The 18,537-nt window shown below is 43.1% G+C and overlaps 1 protein-coding gene across 2 annotated transcripts in view; it reads right to left on the reverse strand.

The window, feature by feature from the left end:
• The window catches only part of YWHAZ (tyrosine 3-monooxygenase/tryptophan 5-monooxygenase activation protein zeta), a 30,158-nt gene extending 25,209 nt beyond the window's left edge, over positions 1–4,949 (reverse strand). The window contains exons 1-2 of one of the 2 annotated variants that reach the window (XM_037048292.1): positions 4,710–4,949; positions 1,609–1,913 (exon numbers count right to left, since the gene is read on the reverse strand). In XM_037048292.1, the coding sequence (XP_036904187.1) occupies positions 1,609–1,902 (294 nt within the window). In that variant the 5' untranslated portion in view covers positions 1,903–1,913; positions 4,710–4,949. Of the gene's footprint in view, positions 1–1,608; positions 1,914–4,247; positions 4,426–4,709 lie in introns of those variants that run through there. The other variant, XM_037048293.1, reaches the window with a different exon arrangement.
• Between the last annotated feature and the right edge of the window lie 13,588 nt (positions 4,950–18,537).

Raw genomic sequence — 18,537 nt, forward strand, 5'->3', positions numbered from 1 at the left:
ACGATCGCTTTTGAAATTTAAATATTCTTATTACCTTTGCAATTAAATGGGTTGCGGGCCAGGTCCCCAGTGGGGGCCATGTGAGGGGCAACCACACATTGATGTTTTCCTCCCTCTCTTTCTCCCTCCCTTCTCCTCTAAAAAAATAAATATTTAAAAAAATAAATATAAGATAAGCATTGCCATTTAGCCTCAATAAATCACAGAATTCCCTTTTCTCATCTTAGAATTAAGTGGCAGTTTTCAATGTAAGGATTTAAAATAAAAGCAGTTTAAAATGCACCCAAAACAGATACCACATGAGAAGATGTGAGTCTATGTTGTTAAGATAAAAAAATATTGTTCTTTAAGAAAGACAGCCTGAAGTCAGGGCACATGCCTGGGTTGTAGGCCCAGTTCCTGCTGGTAGGGCACTCAGGAGGCAAACACACATTGAAGACTCTCTCTCTCTTTCGCTTAGGAAAAAAAAAAAAGAAAGCCTGAAGTACTCATTTGAGTACTTTTTGAGAAAGTACTCACACCTTTTGAGAAAAGCACTCATAATTTAGGAACTAAAGCTATTCTATTAGTAATTAAAGACTAGTTAAATGAATCATAATGCCATCACAACTTATACAAAAGCCTATGTATTTGTTCATCATAGTCCTTCCATGAACAAGATTCAAATAAATAGTGCACCTGGATTTCCATACTGAGTCCCAGATTCAGTAACCTATCCAAAGAAACTGGTACTATCTCTCTGAATATCTGAATCCTACCCAATGTGTAACCTAAAGTCCTGCAATGTAAGGGGAATTATTTTAGTAACAGCACTTTAAATATTATCCCCCAAACTCCTGGTTCATCAAATAGGTATTATATCGATTACACACACACACACACACACAGTGTGTATGAACAACATTATATGCTAAATGGTTGGATCTTCCACCAATTTATCCTCAGATTAAACTTTTCTGAGTCAGAAGGTCATCATTTGTTAATTTTTTAACAGCACTGTTTAATTAATTTTTTAAGGCACTGTTTAATTCTTTAAAGCTTTTAGAGAAGCAGTGCTTCAACAGAGTAGATACTGAATACCTAAAATACTTTGACTAAACCTGGATATGGTTTAGTCAAAGGTTATGAATAGCTCAAGCTTGAGTTATTCATAACCTTTTACCGTGACTGTCTGTGTACAAAGTTAACTTCCAACACTTAAAACGCAGGAAGAGGCAAGAGTAACTGATGATGCCAGTGCTTTGTGCATGACTGACTCATTACATTAACATTACAGTGGCTAACCCAGGGAAGGATAGGTACTATGTCTACAAAGAGTCTCCCATTACACCTTTTACCTAAAACCAATATATGTAAAGTTACTATATCCACATATGTACATCTAAAAAAATTAACTCCACAAATACTACAAATATGCCAACCACTAACTTAAATGGCAATACTACTAATCTTTTCAATTAGTACAAAAAAACATCACTGCAGTCTATTTTATAGTCTCTCGGGACTAATTTAGAACAAATTTTAAAACAAAAATGACAATATCAAAACTGATTTCATTGTAATGACCCTATAGTACAGTGAGGCTAAAATGGATGTTGGGATTCTCACCAGGACATCATTGCAGATATCTCTTAGCTCGGTCTCAATCTTCTCTCTGTATTCCCGAGCCATCTGCTGTTTCTTCTCAGCGCCTTCTGTCTTTTGCTCAATACTCGAGACGACCCTCCAAGATGACCTACGGGCTCCTACAACATTTTTATAAGCAACCGAGAGGAGATTCCTCTCCTCATTGGATAATTCGGCTCCTTGCTCAGTTACAGACTTCATGCAGGCTGCCATGTCATCATACCGCTCAGCCTGCTCAGCCAGCTTGGCCTTCTGCACCAGCTCATTTTTATCCATGACTGGATGTTCTGCAGAAAAATACAACAACAACAAAAACAAAAAACAAAACAAAAAAGTATTTAGTTTTCTCACCAAAACAAACAGACTCAAAATTATACCTTCTGTTAAAAAATTTAAAAGCTGCATTTAACACCTCAAACCCAACCGCCTATGGAAGACTGGCTGCCTATGGAACATTCTTCACAGGAGGAACTTAAGTGCAACCTCACACATACGAAAATTATCAGAACAAAGGGGAAAAAGCGTATCAGCTTTGAAAGGCTAAAATTTAAAGCCATTAACTTCAGTTTAGCAAAATTTAAACTGCATTACCTTTTCTTTGTTCAGAAGTTCCTAATTTCACACGTAGTCAAAGCACAAAGGCCACCTTAAAAAACGAACCCCTTATCTTACTTGGCCAAAATGTCAACTCCAGTTTCCAATATCACCAAGTAATCAAAAATTAAGCAGCTTTTCTTTAGCAAAAACACTGCCTCCGAAGAACAATGCATTTCTATCATACTTCCAGAATCATGATTCATGTCAGTTTAATGTGTAATTCATGTCTTTTTACTTTCATAAAACCTACTTTTTTTCAGGAGTGCTTTAAGTTTAAATTTTAGTTGTTATTACCCCCACTCCAAATCCACGATCACTGTAACATTTGCCAGCTGATCACAGAATAATTTTCTGGAATGACCAAATTTTTTGTTTTAAAGATATTCTGAATTCAAAACAACCACTAAAAATTGATAACTGACCCTAAGGCCTCATTTAGCTGTATCTTGTTATATACACATCCGCTTCACAAAATTTACCCATGAGTCCTGGAACTCCCAACTCTTACCATCTGGGAGCACTACATTTGTACGTTAAGAGCTGTCAGTGTCACCAGTGCTTCCGACATCATTATTCCAGATTATACACAGAATTGTTTCTACAAGTCAAAATTAATTGAAAAGTGCTAAAACACACAAAGGTATTAAAACATACAGAGACCCCACATAAGAAACGACTTTAAATAAAACTATACTGTCTGAAGTACACTAGTTAAAGGTGAACAGAGGAAGCACTGTCACTATGGGAATTGACTCACCAACACTACATCCTTTATCTTCCCAGGGAAATCCCACAAAACTTAAAAAGAAAAATCGGAACAGATCCCAGTACTTAAACAAGTAATCAGTTACCCTGATTGCAAGGCAGTGTTTCAATGCTAAAACTATTTAAAATTTGTGACCCCGTAACCCCCCCCAGAACTAAAAAAAAATGCTCTCAGATTAATGTTGCTTCTAACACAGAATCAACCAAAACTAGTATAAAGGTTTTTCTCCCCAACCCCTACAGTACAAGGGGAAGTGGATTGGGTTTCTCACATAATAACTAGTCCTCCAAGGCCTCGCCGCACCCACTTAACCCTTAACCGACGTTAAGACGTCGATTTGAGTGAACCGAAAACCGGCCGACCAGGCTTAAAAGCGCAAATCCCAGGGTCCGCGCTATCTGCAACCCCCACTGCTTGGCTCCGCCCAAGCCTGTGCCTCAGCGTAAGTCCCCGACTCTCCCTTTGTCATGGCGGATCTGTGTCAAGGAGCCCAACCTTCTGCCGAGGGTTAATTTTCCCTCACTAGAGCTGGAGGGAGGAGCAGCGCGCCCCCGCCCGAGCCGGGGTACCCGGGAGCCGCCGCCTGCCCCGGGGGCAAAGAGGCCCGCGAGGCCAACGCCGCCCACAGAAGCAGAACCAAGGCCCGCCGGGCGCGGGACACACCCCACGGTCCCACCGGCGTCCCCTCCGCCACCCGACACCGCGGGTGCTCCTTTAGTCTGTATCGGCCCGACAGCTGCAGCAGGTGGGGGAGGGGACAAGAGCCACACCCTGGCCAGCCGGGCCACCACCGGCTGTTAAGCTCAGGCTTCCCGGCCCCGCAGAGCAGGGCACGCACCCTGAAACAGAGCGCAGGGACCCTCCAGTTTGGCCCGGCCAGTAAGCGAGCGAGATACGCGGGCCTATTATAGCCTTGCCCATAGTCTTGCCCATCTCCTCTACCCCACCTGGGCTCGGAGCCCCCTCCCCCACCCCAGAATATTCGAGCCCCCTTCCCCACGGAATCCAGGAAATTCGGCTGTCTCGGGTGACCTCCTCCCTCTACCGCGCGAAGCGCCGCCTCGCCCTAGGCTACCTGGCGGGCGACCCGGGACGGGCCTCCGCTGAGGACTCGGTCCTCAAGCCCAGCCCTCCCGCTGCGCCGCCGCCCGAGCTGAGGGTGGCGCTGGGTGCCGCCGCCGCTGCAGCGCGGGGCGCAGAGGCTGCGCCGAGGAACGGGCGGGGGGTAGGGAGAGCCGCGGGGAGGGGGCGGCCTCACCTGCGCCACTGCAATACCCGCAGCCGCCGAGTCATTATCTCGGGCGGAAGACGGGAGCGAGAGGGAAGGGACTCTGGGGGCACAGGGGCGACGACTGGAACCGATCTCGGACAGTGGTGCCTCAGCCACCCCATGAGCAGGCGACGAGCAGGTCCCCGGGGATCTCGCGTGCGGGCGCCCCTTCCACCCCCGGGGAGGGGAGCCAGGAACGGGCGCTTATCCAGGCTAAAGCGCCGATCCGGAAGCAAGTAGCCCGAGGCAGGCGCGAGCCGCCCGCCCGAGTCCAGCGGAAGGAAAGCCGCCGCCCGTCTCCGCTTGCGGAGACTCCGCCTCAGCCTAGCGCCGCTACCGCCGGGCGAGCGGGGCTGAAGGGACGTGGAGCGGGGGTGGTCCCCACGCTTTCATTAGACTGGTCTGGAACAGGAAAGAGTGGGGCGAGGCGACGGTGGCCGGGTTCCTTACCTGTGTCCCGAGTGGGTGGCGGCGGAACGACCGGGGCTCAGGAGTCTCTGGGCGGCGGCAGCAGCGGCGGCGAGGCTGAGACTCTGTCCCCCGATCTTACTGCTCACAGGCTACAGACGCTCCGCAGACACGGGGTTTCCTCCAATCACCAGCCCCGGCAGCAGGGGCACCACACGCACGATGACGTCAAACGCTGCTATGGCAACCGTTGATTGGTGCCCACAGCTCTGGGGGCCAGCACAACTGCCGCTCCCTAGCGCGCGCGTCCCGTCCGCCCGCGCTAGAGGGCGAGCAGAGGAGCGCGCGCGTCCTCTCCCGCCGCCAATCTTCCTTCCCAGCCTGCTCAGCTTTCCACTCTTCTAGTCCCAAGTGCGCCTAGGCAGGAAGCTCCTTCTTTTCCTCTCCACACCACTACACCCCAAATCTTCCCCTCTAGCTTCAGCAACTCTTAGTCTAAACCTGAGAGAAAACTCCTCCCCACCCCCACCTTAGCTTGCCTTGCGGGCTTGCGCCTGCGCCAGTTACTCCCTCTCGAAGGGGCTCTAGTTCAGCAACATCCGGGACCTTTCACGTACCCCTCCACCCCTTCCCCGCGGCCCACCCCGCCCCTCCCTCGGTGCTTCGCAGTGGTAACCGTCCCCAAGGATGTCAGGGGGCTGGATTACAAGAGTGGCTCGGTGCTTTGGGCATTGTGAGCAGGACGGGGTGGGGGGCGGTGTAGGGACAGGGCGCGGTCTGTCTCCGCGAGGTTATGTGGCGCGCCCCCCCAGGCCGCCGCTCCGCCCACCCACTCGGCACCCGGCGGGTTCCTCCCTTCCTTCCTCCCTTCCTCCCTTCCTCCCTCGCTCTTTTCCTCCCTTCCGCCGTTTCGGCTTTACCTGCTGACTCCGAGAACTCTGTCTTAGACCTTTTAAGGCAGGGAATAGGGAGTGTAGCGTCCGGTCCGAGTGTGGACTGAGTGACGGGAAGGTTTTCCAATCGGCAGTTCGGGATCTGCGCGCATTGACAGCTGCGAAGGGACAATGGGTGGGCGTGAAGTGGGGGTGAGGTGCCTCCCTAGAGCGGACGGAGCTTAGGGGAGGTGAGGCCTGGAAGGAGATGCCGCTGCTTTCAGAAACCCTGTAACTTCCGAGTGCAAAAGACTACCTTCTCACATGGAGGGTTTGGGGCGATCGTGGAGGTCGTTTGTACTAGCTCATTTATTGTAAGTTAGATTTGAATACCCAAAGAAGACATTCATTTGAAGACCTTATGCTGTTGTGATTTAAAATATACAGATCAGTACCTATTTTCTTCTGGAAACAAAGTTTGATACAAGTGGTAGTTCCCAGGGCTCCTGCTGACCCAGCCCTCGGGTGGGGCGGGGGGGAGGGGAATGGGCCTTGGGCGAGGACAGGGACCAAGATCCAGGAAGCGGCGGGCGGAGCGGGTAGAAGGGCGGATATTGCTGGTGCCTTACAAACCTGCCAACCTAAAACGGTAGGGCCTCCACCCAGGCTACTTAGGGAAGTTCAAAGAGCTACATTCACAGTAAAATGTCTCTGCCCCTTCTTCTAATTGTATTAGGAAAGGTCAGTGGCTTGGATGACCTGCAAAACCAGTTGCAAAAGTCGTTAAGAGCTTATCGTTAGCAATGAGAGAATGTAAAACTCTCCTACTACCTTTGAGTAAACTCCATCTTGGCCTCACTGATTTATTTTGACAACACATGTTTACTGAGCACCTACTAGGGGCCTGCGTTAGGCACAACTGACAAAGATGCCTCACAAAAGAGTTCAGCAAACTCTGCCGAGGATTTTTATCACCAGCAAACACAAAATGTGTCTTGTAGCACCTTGTCGATTTTGTTTGATGGATACAATGTGCCACAAGACTGTTCTACAAATTACATTTTGTCAGAAGTTCCAACTGGCATTTAGGTAGCAAAGTAAACCAGGAAGAACATTTTTAGTGGCCATTTCATATCAGTGTTTTTCATTCCCCCCAACTTTCCGCATCAGTGCATTCATAGTGGACTGAATGGATGAACAAATTGATCAGTGTTTAATTTTTGAGATAGTAAAGTCATCTTTCTTTGACTCCCAAGTAATTTTTTTTAGAGAGTGAGTCATTTCAATGACTAATATTTCAAAAGCTTTCTTTTTCTAAAGTCTCCAGTTTTATGCTAGGCAACAAAAATTTGACAGAAGATATTACGTTAAATATGTCTTAAAACTGAAATTGATGTTCCTTCAATACCTGGAATGTGTGTATGGATCCTTTTTGTTTTAGAGGAAATGAAAGGATTTCTCCCCAGAAGTTGTGGATTTACCTTAGGAAACAGCTAAATTGCATTTTTTGCTTCATGCTTTGCATATTAAGGCATTTTTTATGTGAAACAACTTTAAAAATGCAATTTTTTTAGGTTTTACATATTCAAATAAACATATTCATGGAGTAAAGGTGCAATGAATGAGGTTGCTGAGAAGTAAAAATAGAGAATGCCAAGTGATAAGTATTTTGAGGAGTAGCAATAATATATGACAAGGATAATGGCAAAACACAAAATAAAACCTGTAAACTGGTGGGAAAATTACAGGAGACTTAGACTAGTAGGCTGCCCTGTTTTATTTTCTTCGTTGTTCATCTCTTGTGCCTCAGTCAAGTTGCTTAACCTGTGCCTTTATTTCCTTCATCAATAAAATTCTGGTAATAAAAACACTCAATTCACTAAGTGATGTTGAGGATTAAATGAAGGAATATATATACACATATTACTTTATTGTCATCTATAAATGTGTAATATGTAGGTATATATATAATTTTTAGCACCATTCTTTACACAAATTAACTTAGCTGTTATTCACTTATAAACAAATATATTGAATGTCTACTTTTCAAATGTTGTAAAGATAAAATGTATTTTAAAAGTGTGACATGTAAAGATGTTCACTCTGAAAATGCAAATTTGTGTTGGTCTGTTAGCACTAATGAGATATAAATGAGACAGTGCATATCACTCCATGCCTATACTAGGGACTGCCAGGATGACTTCAGATCTATGCTATGCATTAAAATGGGAGAGTGTTTAGGTGAATTGGCATAAGTCCGTCATTCCAATTGGAAAAACACAGAGGATGGAATCTACTGATGATGTGCAGTTATGTGATCACTTAAATTTAATCACAATTCAGTCAGGTTACAATCTCCCTTAGACTTCCTGATGTAAATGAAGAATGCAGCATGGTACAGAGGGCTTTTGGAGTCAGAATGAGGTTCAAATCCTGGATTGTTATTCAGAGCTATAGGTTACTAAATTGAACATACTATTCTAACACCCAATTCCATCAGATTATTGCAAGGATTAACTGAGAAAGTAAGAGGGCTGCACATAGCACTGTAGATCATGATGATCTATTGTCAAAATAACTTGGAGTTTGTGGTAGAGGCAGGCTAGTATTCCCCAAAGCCATTTTTTTCTCGATCAGAGCTACAGCTAGATTCTATCACCTAGTCTCCCTCTCAGTTAGGCATGATTATGTGACTGAGCGCTGCACTACTGGGTTATAAAAAAATGATGTGTTCCACTTATGGTCCTGGTCCATAAAAACCTCTTTCTACCTCTGTGTGGTCCCTGAATGGAACTCTATCTGCCAGCTGAATGGAGAGGATTCCAAAGGCTTTCCAGGAGGGTAGGCCCACAAAATAAGAGGAGCCCAAGACCCTGAAAGTCAATGAAAGCCAGTCCCAATCATTTTAGACTTTATTCAGGGATAACTTCTATTTTTGTCACTGAGATTTAGAGTTTATCTGTTGTGACACCGAGCACCGTGATGTCAGTCTGTAGACATCACTGGCAAGTCCAATGTGTGGTAAAGGTTTTTTTTAAGAACAAAATGGGAGAGAGAAAAAAAGTGAGCGAGAAAGAAAAGGAAATCTGATCTTGTGATAAAAGGCAGTTTAAAATTTCTTAGTTAATCTGTTGCCTTCTAGAATGACTTTAGGAAAGTAATTTTTTCCCTCACTTAATTCTAAAATTTAAATTCACTTTTAATATTTACTATTTACTGGATGCCATCTTTATTCCTTTGCCTACTGCTTTACCTTGCTTTTCTAAAAAAAAAATTTTTTTGTTTTCAGTCCATACCTTCCAACTCTGTTCCCACATCCCAGACTCTATGTTCTATGATACTTTGGTCACAGACTGAGTTCTCTGCATGTTGATTGAAAAAACAAAAATGTAAACCAACATGAAAGCCCAAGTTCTCTGACTGAGAACTCCCATTTCATACATTTCTGAAGCCCTTAATGAGGGCCCACTGGCCAGATTATGCTGCTGGGAGGAGTGTAAACACCTATGTAGGTCACAGTCCCAGCCTGGAGGAACCCACATTCTAAGGGCAGAGACGGACACCAAATGCAATTACAGAGCAGTGCAGTGAAGTAAGAGCTCATGAAGGTGAGAGAATTGTGTTTTGGGAAACCTGACCTGTGAGCACTAACTGTCCATGGACAGGTGGGGAATGATTCCCTGAAAAAACTCCCACTCATCCTATAAGTTACTGATTATCAGCGACTCAATTTTGCTTTCTGGGCTCTACGGTGAAGTTTTTTAGTTTCTTTACATTCTTAACTTATGGATCACTGTTCGATAGATACCAGATCTCCTCCCATGCTTTCGAGGACCCAACAGACATTTTATAATGCTTTCTTTTCCTATAGTAAAGCATCTTCAAATATATGCTCTTCCTTGGAGTCTTCAAATAGTGTTTTGTTTCCTTGTACTATAGAAATTTTGGTAGATCTTATGCTCTGGTAGTAATAATTTTCCTATTGCATGTCAATAAAGTAAGTTCCTTCCAATCTCGGAGTTGGCCAACTGACATGAAATTTCCTCTGCTTCTCTACCATCCTCTTGAAAAATGATACATCTAAAGATCTGGGAGTGTTCAAGTACACATTGCCTTGCCTACATTCTGGAATCCAGCAGACATTTACATCTGTTGCCTGTTGAGCAACCTCCATGACAAGAGCTTGCCCTGACCTATTGTCCAGTTGCCTGTTCTGAAGAGAATTTATATTGTCAAGAATCAGAGGCTCTCTGTGGTTCATCTTGAATAAGCTGTGATAAATGGGAAAAAACTACAAACTTGAACACCATGCAGTTGTCAGCGTGCTTCCACACACTGCTTTATCTGTGGCTTCTTATTCCAGGCCTAGCCATCGCATTTTGTAGCCAGCTACCCCCGGTTCTCTGGTCCTCTGTACTTCCTGTTGGCCTTCTGGGATTGTAGATTTGATCAAGTAACACTTTGAAAGTTCAGCTTATTTTTACCAACTTTGCTTTTTCTCAGAGGCCAAAATGTTTATAATAAATTTCTTGGTTTAACCTCTGCATTATAGTCAGTGGAAATTTGTCTTGCAAGTGGTTGATTCTTATTTTTCAAAAACTCATTATAATGGGAAGATGAGAAAGGTTGTAACAAGAATCTTAGTTTGGCACCATTTTAATGTCTTAACCTTTAAGTCTCCAGTAGTTCTTTCTCTATATATGAATTCCACTTATAAGTTCTATACATATATATGTATAGAATTTATTTTTTAGAGTAGTTTAAGGCTCACAGCAAAATTAAGGAGAAGACAGAAATTTCTACATACCCCTTGCCCCACTCAACCCCATTCATGCACACCCTCTCCTATTTCAAAAATCTACCACTACAGTGACATATATGTTAAAAGTGTGTTTTTTTTATTGACTGGTACATTTTATTAAAATACATTCACAAATCATTATCACCCAAAGTCCAAAGTGTACATTGGGTTTCACTGTTGGTGTCGTACATTCTATGGGTTTGAACAAGTGTGTAATAACATATATCCACCATTGTCCTATATACAGAGTAGTTTCCCTGCTCTAACCGTCTTCTGTTCCACCCCTTGTCTCCCCACTGAGCCCATGGCACCACTGATCTTTTTACCGTCTCCATCATTTTGCCTTTTCCAGAAAGTCACATAGTTGAAATCATTCTGTATGTAGCCTTTTCACATTGGCTTCTTTTACTTAGTAATGTGCATCTGAGGTTCCTCCATACTTTTTATGATTTTTCTCCATGGCTTTCCATTTCTTTTTAGTGCTGAATAATATTTATTATCTGGATATATCACAGTTTATTTATCCATTTACCTACTGAAAGACATCCCTAAGTTGCTTCCAGGTTTTGGCTGCGATAAACATTTGTGTGAGATTTTTTTGCGTGGATAGGTTTTCACCTCCTTCGGGTAAAAACCAAGGAGCGAGACTGCTGGATTGTATGTTAAGACTATGTTTACTTTTGTAAGAAACTGCCCAACTGTCTTCCACCGTAACTGTACCATTTTGCACTTTGAGACTTCCTATTGCTTCATATCCTCGCTGGCATTTGGTGTTGGTAGTGTTCTGGATTTTGGCCATCCTAATAGGTGTGTAGGTAACAGGCATCTCTTTGTTGTTTGTTGTGTTTCCCCGATGACATGATATGAAGCATCTTTTCATCTGCTTGCCATCTTCTCTTGGCAGCTTCTCTGGTGAAGTGTCTCCTAACATCTTTGGCCTACTTTTTAATCTGGTTGTTTGTTTCTCATTGTCGAGTTTTTACAGTTGTTTGTATATTTTTGGTTAACAGTCCTTTATCAGATGTGACTTACGAAAACATTTTCTCCTAGTCTGTAGCCTGTCTTCTTGTTTTCTTAATTCATTTTATTTTAATGTATTATATTTTTACATTCTGTAAGCAAAGGTAAAGACTTTAATTTGGTGTTAAGCCTTAGAATAGCTTTTGAAAGTGTGAAAAGTAGTGAATGGAAACCTAATTTAATTGATTTGGGAGTCTAGAAGAGAGAACTCTCAAGCTTGTACCTCTCAATATCACTGGACACACAGTCCTGACCAGGACAGGAAGAGGCATATCTTGCATCTCCCACAGGAAATGGTCCTGCTTTACTACCTCAGCTGGAGGAAGAAAAGATTCCGCCTTGCCCAGCACCAGCTTAGCCTGTGGGAGGCGGCCATAACTCAGCCAATGAAAAGTCATTATACCTTGAACTGTCTGTTTCCTCCAATGGACTCTTCCTTTACAAGAGCCCCTCCCAGGTTCATAAAAGAGCCTTTCCCTCCTTTGTTACTCCAAGCTTGCTCGGATTTGCCATTAGACCACATGTCCTGAATTGCAATTCTTTGTTGCTCCTGAATAAACCCATTTTGCTAGAAAAAATATTTGACTGTTTGTTGAAGGTCAGCAGTAGTTAAAAATTGAGACTAGTGGCACAGAGATGAAGGTTCTAGTTTATAATACCAGAAATTTTATCTGAATTTAGGAATCATTTCATATGAGAAATACTCATATGCACAAAGAAAAGGAGCAAAGGTGCAGGGGTACCACAGTGTCTGCTCATTCAGCGGAACTCGCTACCCCATGACAGTGGCGCGAGGCCAATGAAGGCAGCTGGGAGCTCCCAGTTTCAAAAGTACATCATTTACAATTCAAAAGTGATCAGTGGCAAAGGAGTGGAGAGGTCAGATGAAGAATCTGTCCCTTTCTGGCCTGTGTTTCAGTCATGAGTTACCCACAAATAAGCAAAAGCAACATTTGGAATTAATTAGAGGTTTAAAATACAATAAGAATGCATATGTATCTGAAGACATTTTTTAAAAATACCCCCCCCCCCCCGGCCCCCAAGCAGACAGGCCTCTGGAAAGGGAATTAAGGGCAATGTGGATTTCTGGCAGTTTTCCTGGAACCTGATATAAAACCTTTCCTGGACCTAGGAGCAGAATTTCTGTATTCGAGTTTTCTCGGTCCTTCCTCAGCCACAATTGCTCTCCACTTGAAATTACTTTTAGGAAGAGTTCACACACATTTTTTAGCCATGAAATCCTCAGGAATCCCTGGGTATTTCACCATTTCAGCAATGTGATAGGAAATCGAAACCGCACCCACTCCACAGGACATGAGACGGTCATTCTGGGTAAGTCAGATGTGTGTTTTGACATGATTAACTTTGATACAGTTAATGCCCCACTTCTTTGTTAAACATTGATTTTTCAGTCAAGCTGATATAGTCAGTAGGGTTCAGGCTTAGACAATTAAGAAGTGAATAATAACTCTAGGAATATTTTCAATTGGTAAATGACCAATAGAAGGGAAGGACACATGTGTTGAACTGTTTCATTAAACCACCATTTGTCAAAAGATCTTTCTAAGCAATTTATAAAATGAGGTCACCTTCCTTTTGTGACTTTCCTGTCACAGCAGTGCAACTTGCAGTAGCTTATGCATGCAAGTGGCAGGAATAAAATATATCAGGTAGCCTGCATCTGTAGATATGGGAGTGTAGATATGAGACATTAGAAACAGTACAAAGTTCAAGCTTTAGAAAGAACAATTAACCCTGAGGGCTGACAAAGAAGGCTTAATCATTTTATTGGATAGCGTTGAGAGTCAGAGGTCAGTGTGGGTCGCATTTAACCTATGGTGAAGGGGATGCTAAGTGTAGGAAAAACACCTACTGTCTGCTACATAGAGACCGAGAATGGACAGCACATTCTATGACAATTCCTCGGGTATGATGCCCTATTGTTCTTCACCGAAACATTTCAAGGGCCTTTCTAGAAGATCAAATGAATAATATCAGGACCAGGGATTCAGGAATGTCAGTGAAACGTTCAACATCACCATGTATGGTTTTTATTGTCTTGAGGAAAACATCACCATCAGTGGATCTGGGTTCTGGACAGACCACATTTATTCTTTCATTAATTCTTGAGTAGATATCTATTGAATAGCTGTTTATATACCACATATCAAAATGGAAAGATGGAAACAAAAAAAGACACTTCTGGAGCACAGTAAAGCCATATTTTGGTGGGGAAGACAAGTGTATTAGCCTCTTCTTTGTAGCTAATTGGTAAAGACTGGTTGATGGAAGAATAATGAATAAATAAAGGGATTTTTAAAAAGAAGAGAATAGCATTTTAGAGATTACTAATACTGCTACTTATGAATAACATGAATAAATAAAATTCACCAATAAACACATTCTCAGTATTTATTTAAACCCAGAAATATTATTTTATTAAGAAAAACTGAGTAAATATTCTTTGTATTCATATCTTTGCAAAGGACCCCAGTATAGATTTGGTTAGTGATGAAATGAGGTAGGAAATAAAAGGAAAAGAGCAGTAACCTAAATAATTTAGTTATACATAAATACTGACAATAAACAGGACATTGCCATTTTTGAAATATTTTACTTGATTCAAGAGGCAGACTCAAGACCCACAGCTGACTTCCAACAGGCTAATTATTTCCTATGCCAGTTGCCATGGCTCGTGCCCTCCACGATGAGTGACCAACCATGCACCTTAGCTGCAGCTGACAGGAAGGGCCAGGGGATCACCACAGCCCCAGGCAGCCAGACACAGGTGGCTTTATGTAAAACTGTGCCATTTTGAATGGGGACAAACCAACTCAGCACTCCCATTTTAGAAGACTCAAACATTAAATACACAGGGGACGTTAAAGCATGTGCTCAGGCTGTATCCTAAAGGACACTGAGCTATTGTTGTTTTTCTCTTCTGCTGCACCGAGCTGCCCAGAGAGCGATGGGACCTAGAAGCTCTGTTGCTGCCTGGAGAGGCAGTGTGTCCTTTGCTACCCAATATCCTTGCAGGAAATCCAGCCATCACAGATGATCTGGGCATGTTCATTCTTTAAAGGGTCTGTCCTTTGAATGTCAAGATGACAATGCGGGTGGTTATTTCTTCTTTGTAAAAATGGGTAAAGATAAGCTGGACCCTGAATCTCGAAGAACTGTCCTTTTGTTCTTGGTTTGGGCAACATTGGTAAACCTTGAGCATATTCAGCTTGCTTCGTCACCTCCCAAATTATTTTTCCCACAGCAAGAGCTGTCACATCTCTTAATTTTAAATGTCAGGCTAATTAGTCTGCTGCACTTTTATGACATTCCAAAAAACTATCAGGCTACCCAAAGTCGCCTAAAGTGATTATTTTCTGCATTATTTTGCTCCCTTGCATTGAATTCCAAAAGGATGAAGCGACTTGTGCGATGAATTTCTACTTCTGCTCTGCTGTAAAGCAGTCCTACTGTCTTGTTCTTTTACTCATTTGTTCATTTATTTGTTTATCCATCTTTGCCCTCCTTCTCCACCGTTGCATGTATCCTGCCCAACAGAGTTCAAATGTAGTCAATGGACAGATATATTTTACGACCTTTGTTATTCCAGCCTGCTCTTTGTATTTTTTAAAGATTTTATTTATTTATTTTTATTTTAGAGAAGAGAAGGGAGGGAGAAAGAGAGGGAGAGAAACATCAACGTGCAGTTGCCTCTTGTGTGCCCCTTACTGGGAACCTGGCCTGCAACCCAGGCATGTGCCCTAGACTGGGAATCAAACCAGTGACCCTTTGATTTGCAGGCTGGCACTCACTCACTGAGCCACACCAGCCAGGGTTACTCTTCGTATTTTTAATCAAGTTGTTACTGTCAGTATTTAGCTAGATATCGAGAAGGGGAGCAAAAGAGAACTTAGATATTGAAATTAATAAACAGGGAAGTATAAGCCTGCTTGCTAGTCTGGTAGCTTCACACCCCATAGGATTACAGTGGTGCTTGGCCAAGGGGATTAATAGTCCTCCCTTCTCCTCTCCTGTACCTAAGTGTTGGGGGGCTCAGGGAGAAGTACTGAAGGAGGCCTGTCAGTCTAGATAGGGGGTGTAAACCTATTCAAAAGCCGAAAAAACTTTGGAAGTGGATGGTCATTTTGAGAGAGTACCTGGTCCATCCCAAACCCAAGTTCCTGGTTATAACCCCAGGGGGAAAAAGAAGTTCGCTCTCACTTGCTCATGACCTGCACTTGAACAGTGCACATAACTGTTGTCTCTGTGGCCACATAGCCTTTGCAGCCACATGGCCCATGGCCTCCAGGAGGGAGGGAGCCTGAATCCCAAAGCATAGCAATGATGACAACTGTGATCACACGCTAAGCTAGCCAGTTACCGGACTGGACTGGACTTTAATATAGAACATGAACTCTGGGCAGTGACCTTCACCCTGACCCTCCTGGAGACAAGATTGGACTTTTTCCATGGCAAGAAGGATGAAAATGGGACATTTGGAAGTCCCATTTTCCAAGGAGGAGAACCTCCTTAAATTGTACATCATCAAAAATTCGTCCCACAGAGCCACATCCTCCTGTTCAGGTCTCAGTAAATTCTTTCCCTTAACACACCACAAGAACCCCACTTCCACCCATAACAAAGTCACTCGTGAAGCTAGATGTGATGACTGTGTGCAGCTTGGATCGGATAAAGATAGGCCAGAATAGAATAAGGCACTACACTCCTTTACCCTATTCCGATGTGTGCGGGTTCCCCCCACACACACCACCAAGCAATGCCCTGACACCAGCTGGGTGTCCTACAATTTAACTCAGTTCGGATACTATCCACACAGAGATAGCATCAGATCCCACCGGTTAAGGATGAAGCCCTGCAAAACTGTCCCCTCTCCCCTCCGACACACACTTCAGACTTCCATTGCAAGCCCGGGTTGTCACCTGTGCTTCTGACTATAGATGGAGAAAAACATTTTCTCCATCTAGATAGTACTAGTATTGTACTAGATACTGCTTTATTATAAAAGGATATAACTCAGGAATAGCCAGGTAAAAGATAGGCATTGGGCAAGGTATGGGGGAAAGGGTGCAGAGAGCTTCCATACCCTTTCCAGGTGTGCCACTCTCCTCAAATCTCCACGTGTTCACTGCCCTAGAGGCTCTCTGAAACCCTTCCTTTAGGGTTTTCATGGAAACCTCATTGCATAGGCGTATTGATTAAATGATCAGCCATTGGTGGTTCAATCAACCTCCAACCCCTCTCCACTCCGGGGAGGTCAGGCAGTGGGACAAAAAGTTCCAACTTTCTAATTACGTGGTTGTTTCTCTTTGCAACCAACCCTCATCCTTAGGTGCTTTCCAAAAGTCACCTCATTAACATAGCAAAGACACCTTGGTCACTCTCATCACTTAGGAAATTCCAAAGGTTTTAGGAGTTTTATGTTTATGCCAAAAATGGGAGGAAGACCAACTATGTACTTATTATTATAAATCACAATAACTGAGGGATAATTACTTACTTTGCAGAAGGATTCTTTTATTTTTTAATAAAAATATTAACCACAAGATCATCTTAGAACATCTTCATGATGTATTTAAACTCTTTGATTTGCAAAATTTGAATTTATACTTCACTTTCCTCAGAAGTAGCAATGAAGGTAAGTAGATATAATATGCTTGACATAGCTGCTCTTCATAATTGTAGACAACATGGTGGTAGCTTTGCTTTTTTTTTGCTTATATATGACCGAAAATACTGGGGGAAAAAACCTGAAGAAATGCGGTAGCAAGACTTAAAAGAGGCTAAGGGGCTTTCAAAATGAAGAATGTGGCCAAAACAATCTGTCATTTTATGTTTTGCAAACAATAACAACCATACAGCCAGTTGTAGCTAAAGGTAAATGAGACACGGTGAGAAAACCTTTCGAGTGTACACCCTGCCCCAAGCACTTGACCCCTCCCTGGCCATCACCCACCACTTTCATTCATGTGTTCATTCAACAAATATGTATTGACATCTCCCTCGTGCAAAGCACGGCTCTCAGGGCAGGGAGACAGACAGCAGAGAAGGAAGCAAAATCTCTGCCCTCTGGAACTGACGTTTTAGTGGTGCAGAGGCAGACCACAAGGAAAAACAATACACAGTGTGTCTGACGGTTGCTCTTCAGTGTGAGGAGACCCTGATGGGGAAGGGCGCTATTTTTAAAGGATGGTTTTGGAAGGCTGTTCAGATGAGGTATTTAAGCAGATACGTGAGCAAAATAAGCAAGCAAGTCACATGGCTCTCTTGAGAAAGCTTCAAGGTTATAGGGAATGGGAAATTGCATGTTCTAAAAAGACTTGTTTGTTTTTTAGATTTTATTTATTTATTTATTTATTTTAGACAGAGGGGAAGGGAGGGAGAAAGAGAGGGAGAGAAACATCAATATGTGTTTGCCTCTTGAGGGTCCCCCACTGGGGACCTGGCCCACAACCCAGGAGTGTGCCCCAACTGGGAATCAAACCAGCAATCTCTTGGGTCACAGACCAGTGCTCGATCCACTGAGCTGTACCAGCCAGTGCTAAAAAGATTTGTTTCTTGGACTGATCTATTATACGAGTAACTTTTTTTTCTCTTTGAAAGGGAGACTCATTGGAGAAATCACCTTCTTGATATTTTATTTAAATCCAAAGGTTTAGGCCCTGGCTGGTGTAGCTCAGTGGATTGAGCATCAGCCTGCGAACCAAAGGGTTGTCGGTTCAATTCCCAGTCAGGGCACATGCCTGGGTTACTGGTTCAGTCCCTGGTGGGGCAGCCAATTGATGTTTCTCTCTCATATCCATGTTTCTCTCCTTCTCTTTCTCCCTCCCTTCCCCGTCTCTCTAAAATAATAACGAACAAATAATTTTTTAAAATAGGTCAAATAAATCTAAAGGTTGAACTTCTGTTGATCAGGGTGGTGTTTTTTTTTCCCACACTTAGCAACAAAATATATTAATTGAGACATTTACTTATGAGAAAAGATCATTTCTGTTTATGTGTCCTTTGTTTAAGTACTGTTTTGAAAGAATACATTATGTGTTGATTGAATTTTTGTCAATCAAATATTATTGAAACATTATACAACATTGTACCAGCTCGAAACCCAACTAGTATTGTGAGTACTAATCGCTCTTCAGTGGTAACTTCGGAGCAGTGG

The sequence above is a fragment of the Sturnira hondurensis genome, unplaced genomic scaffold, assembly GCF_014824575.4.
Source record: "Sturnira hondurensis isolate 20B ecotype Veracruz unplaced genomic scaffold, ASM1482457v3 Scaffold0006413, whole genome shotgun sequence".
Lineage (NCBI taxonomy): Eukaryota > Metazoa > Chordata > Mammalia > Chiroptera > Phyllostomidae > Sturnira > Sturnira hondurensis.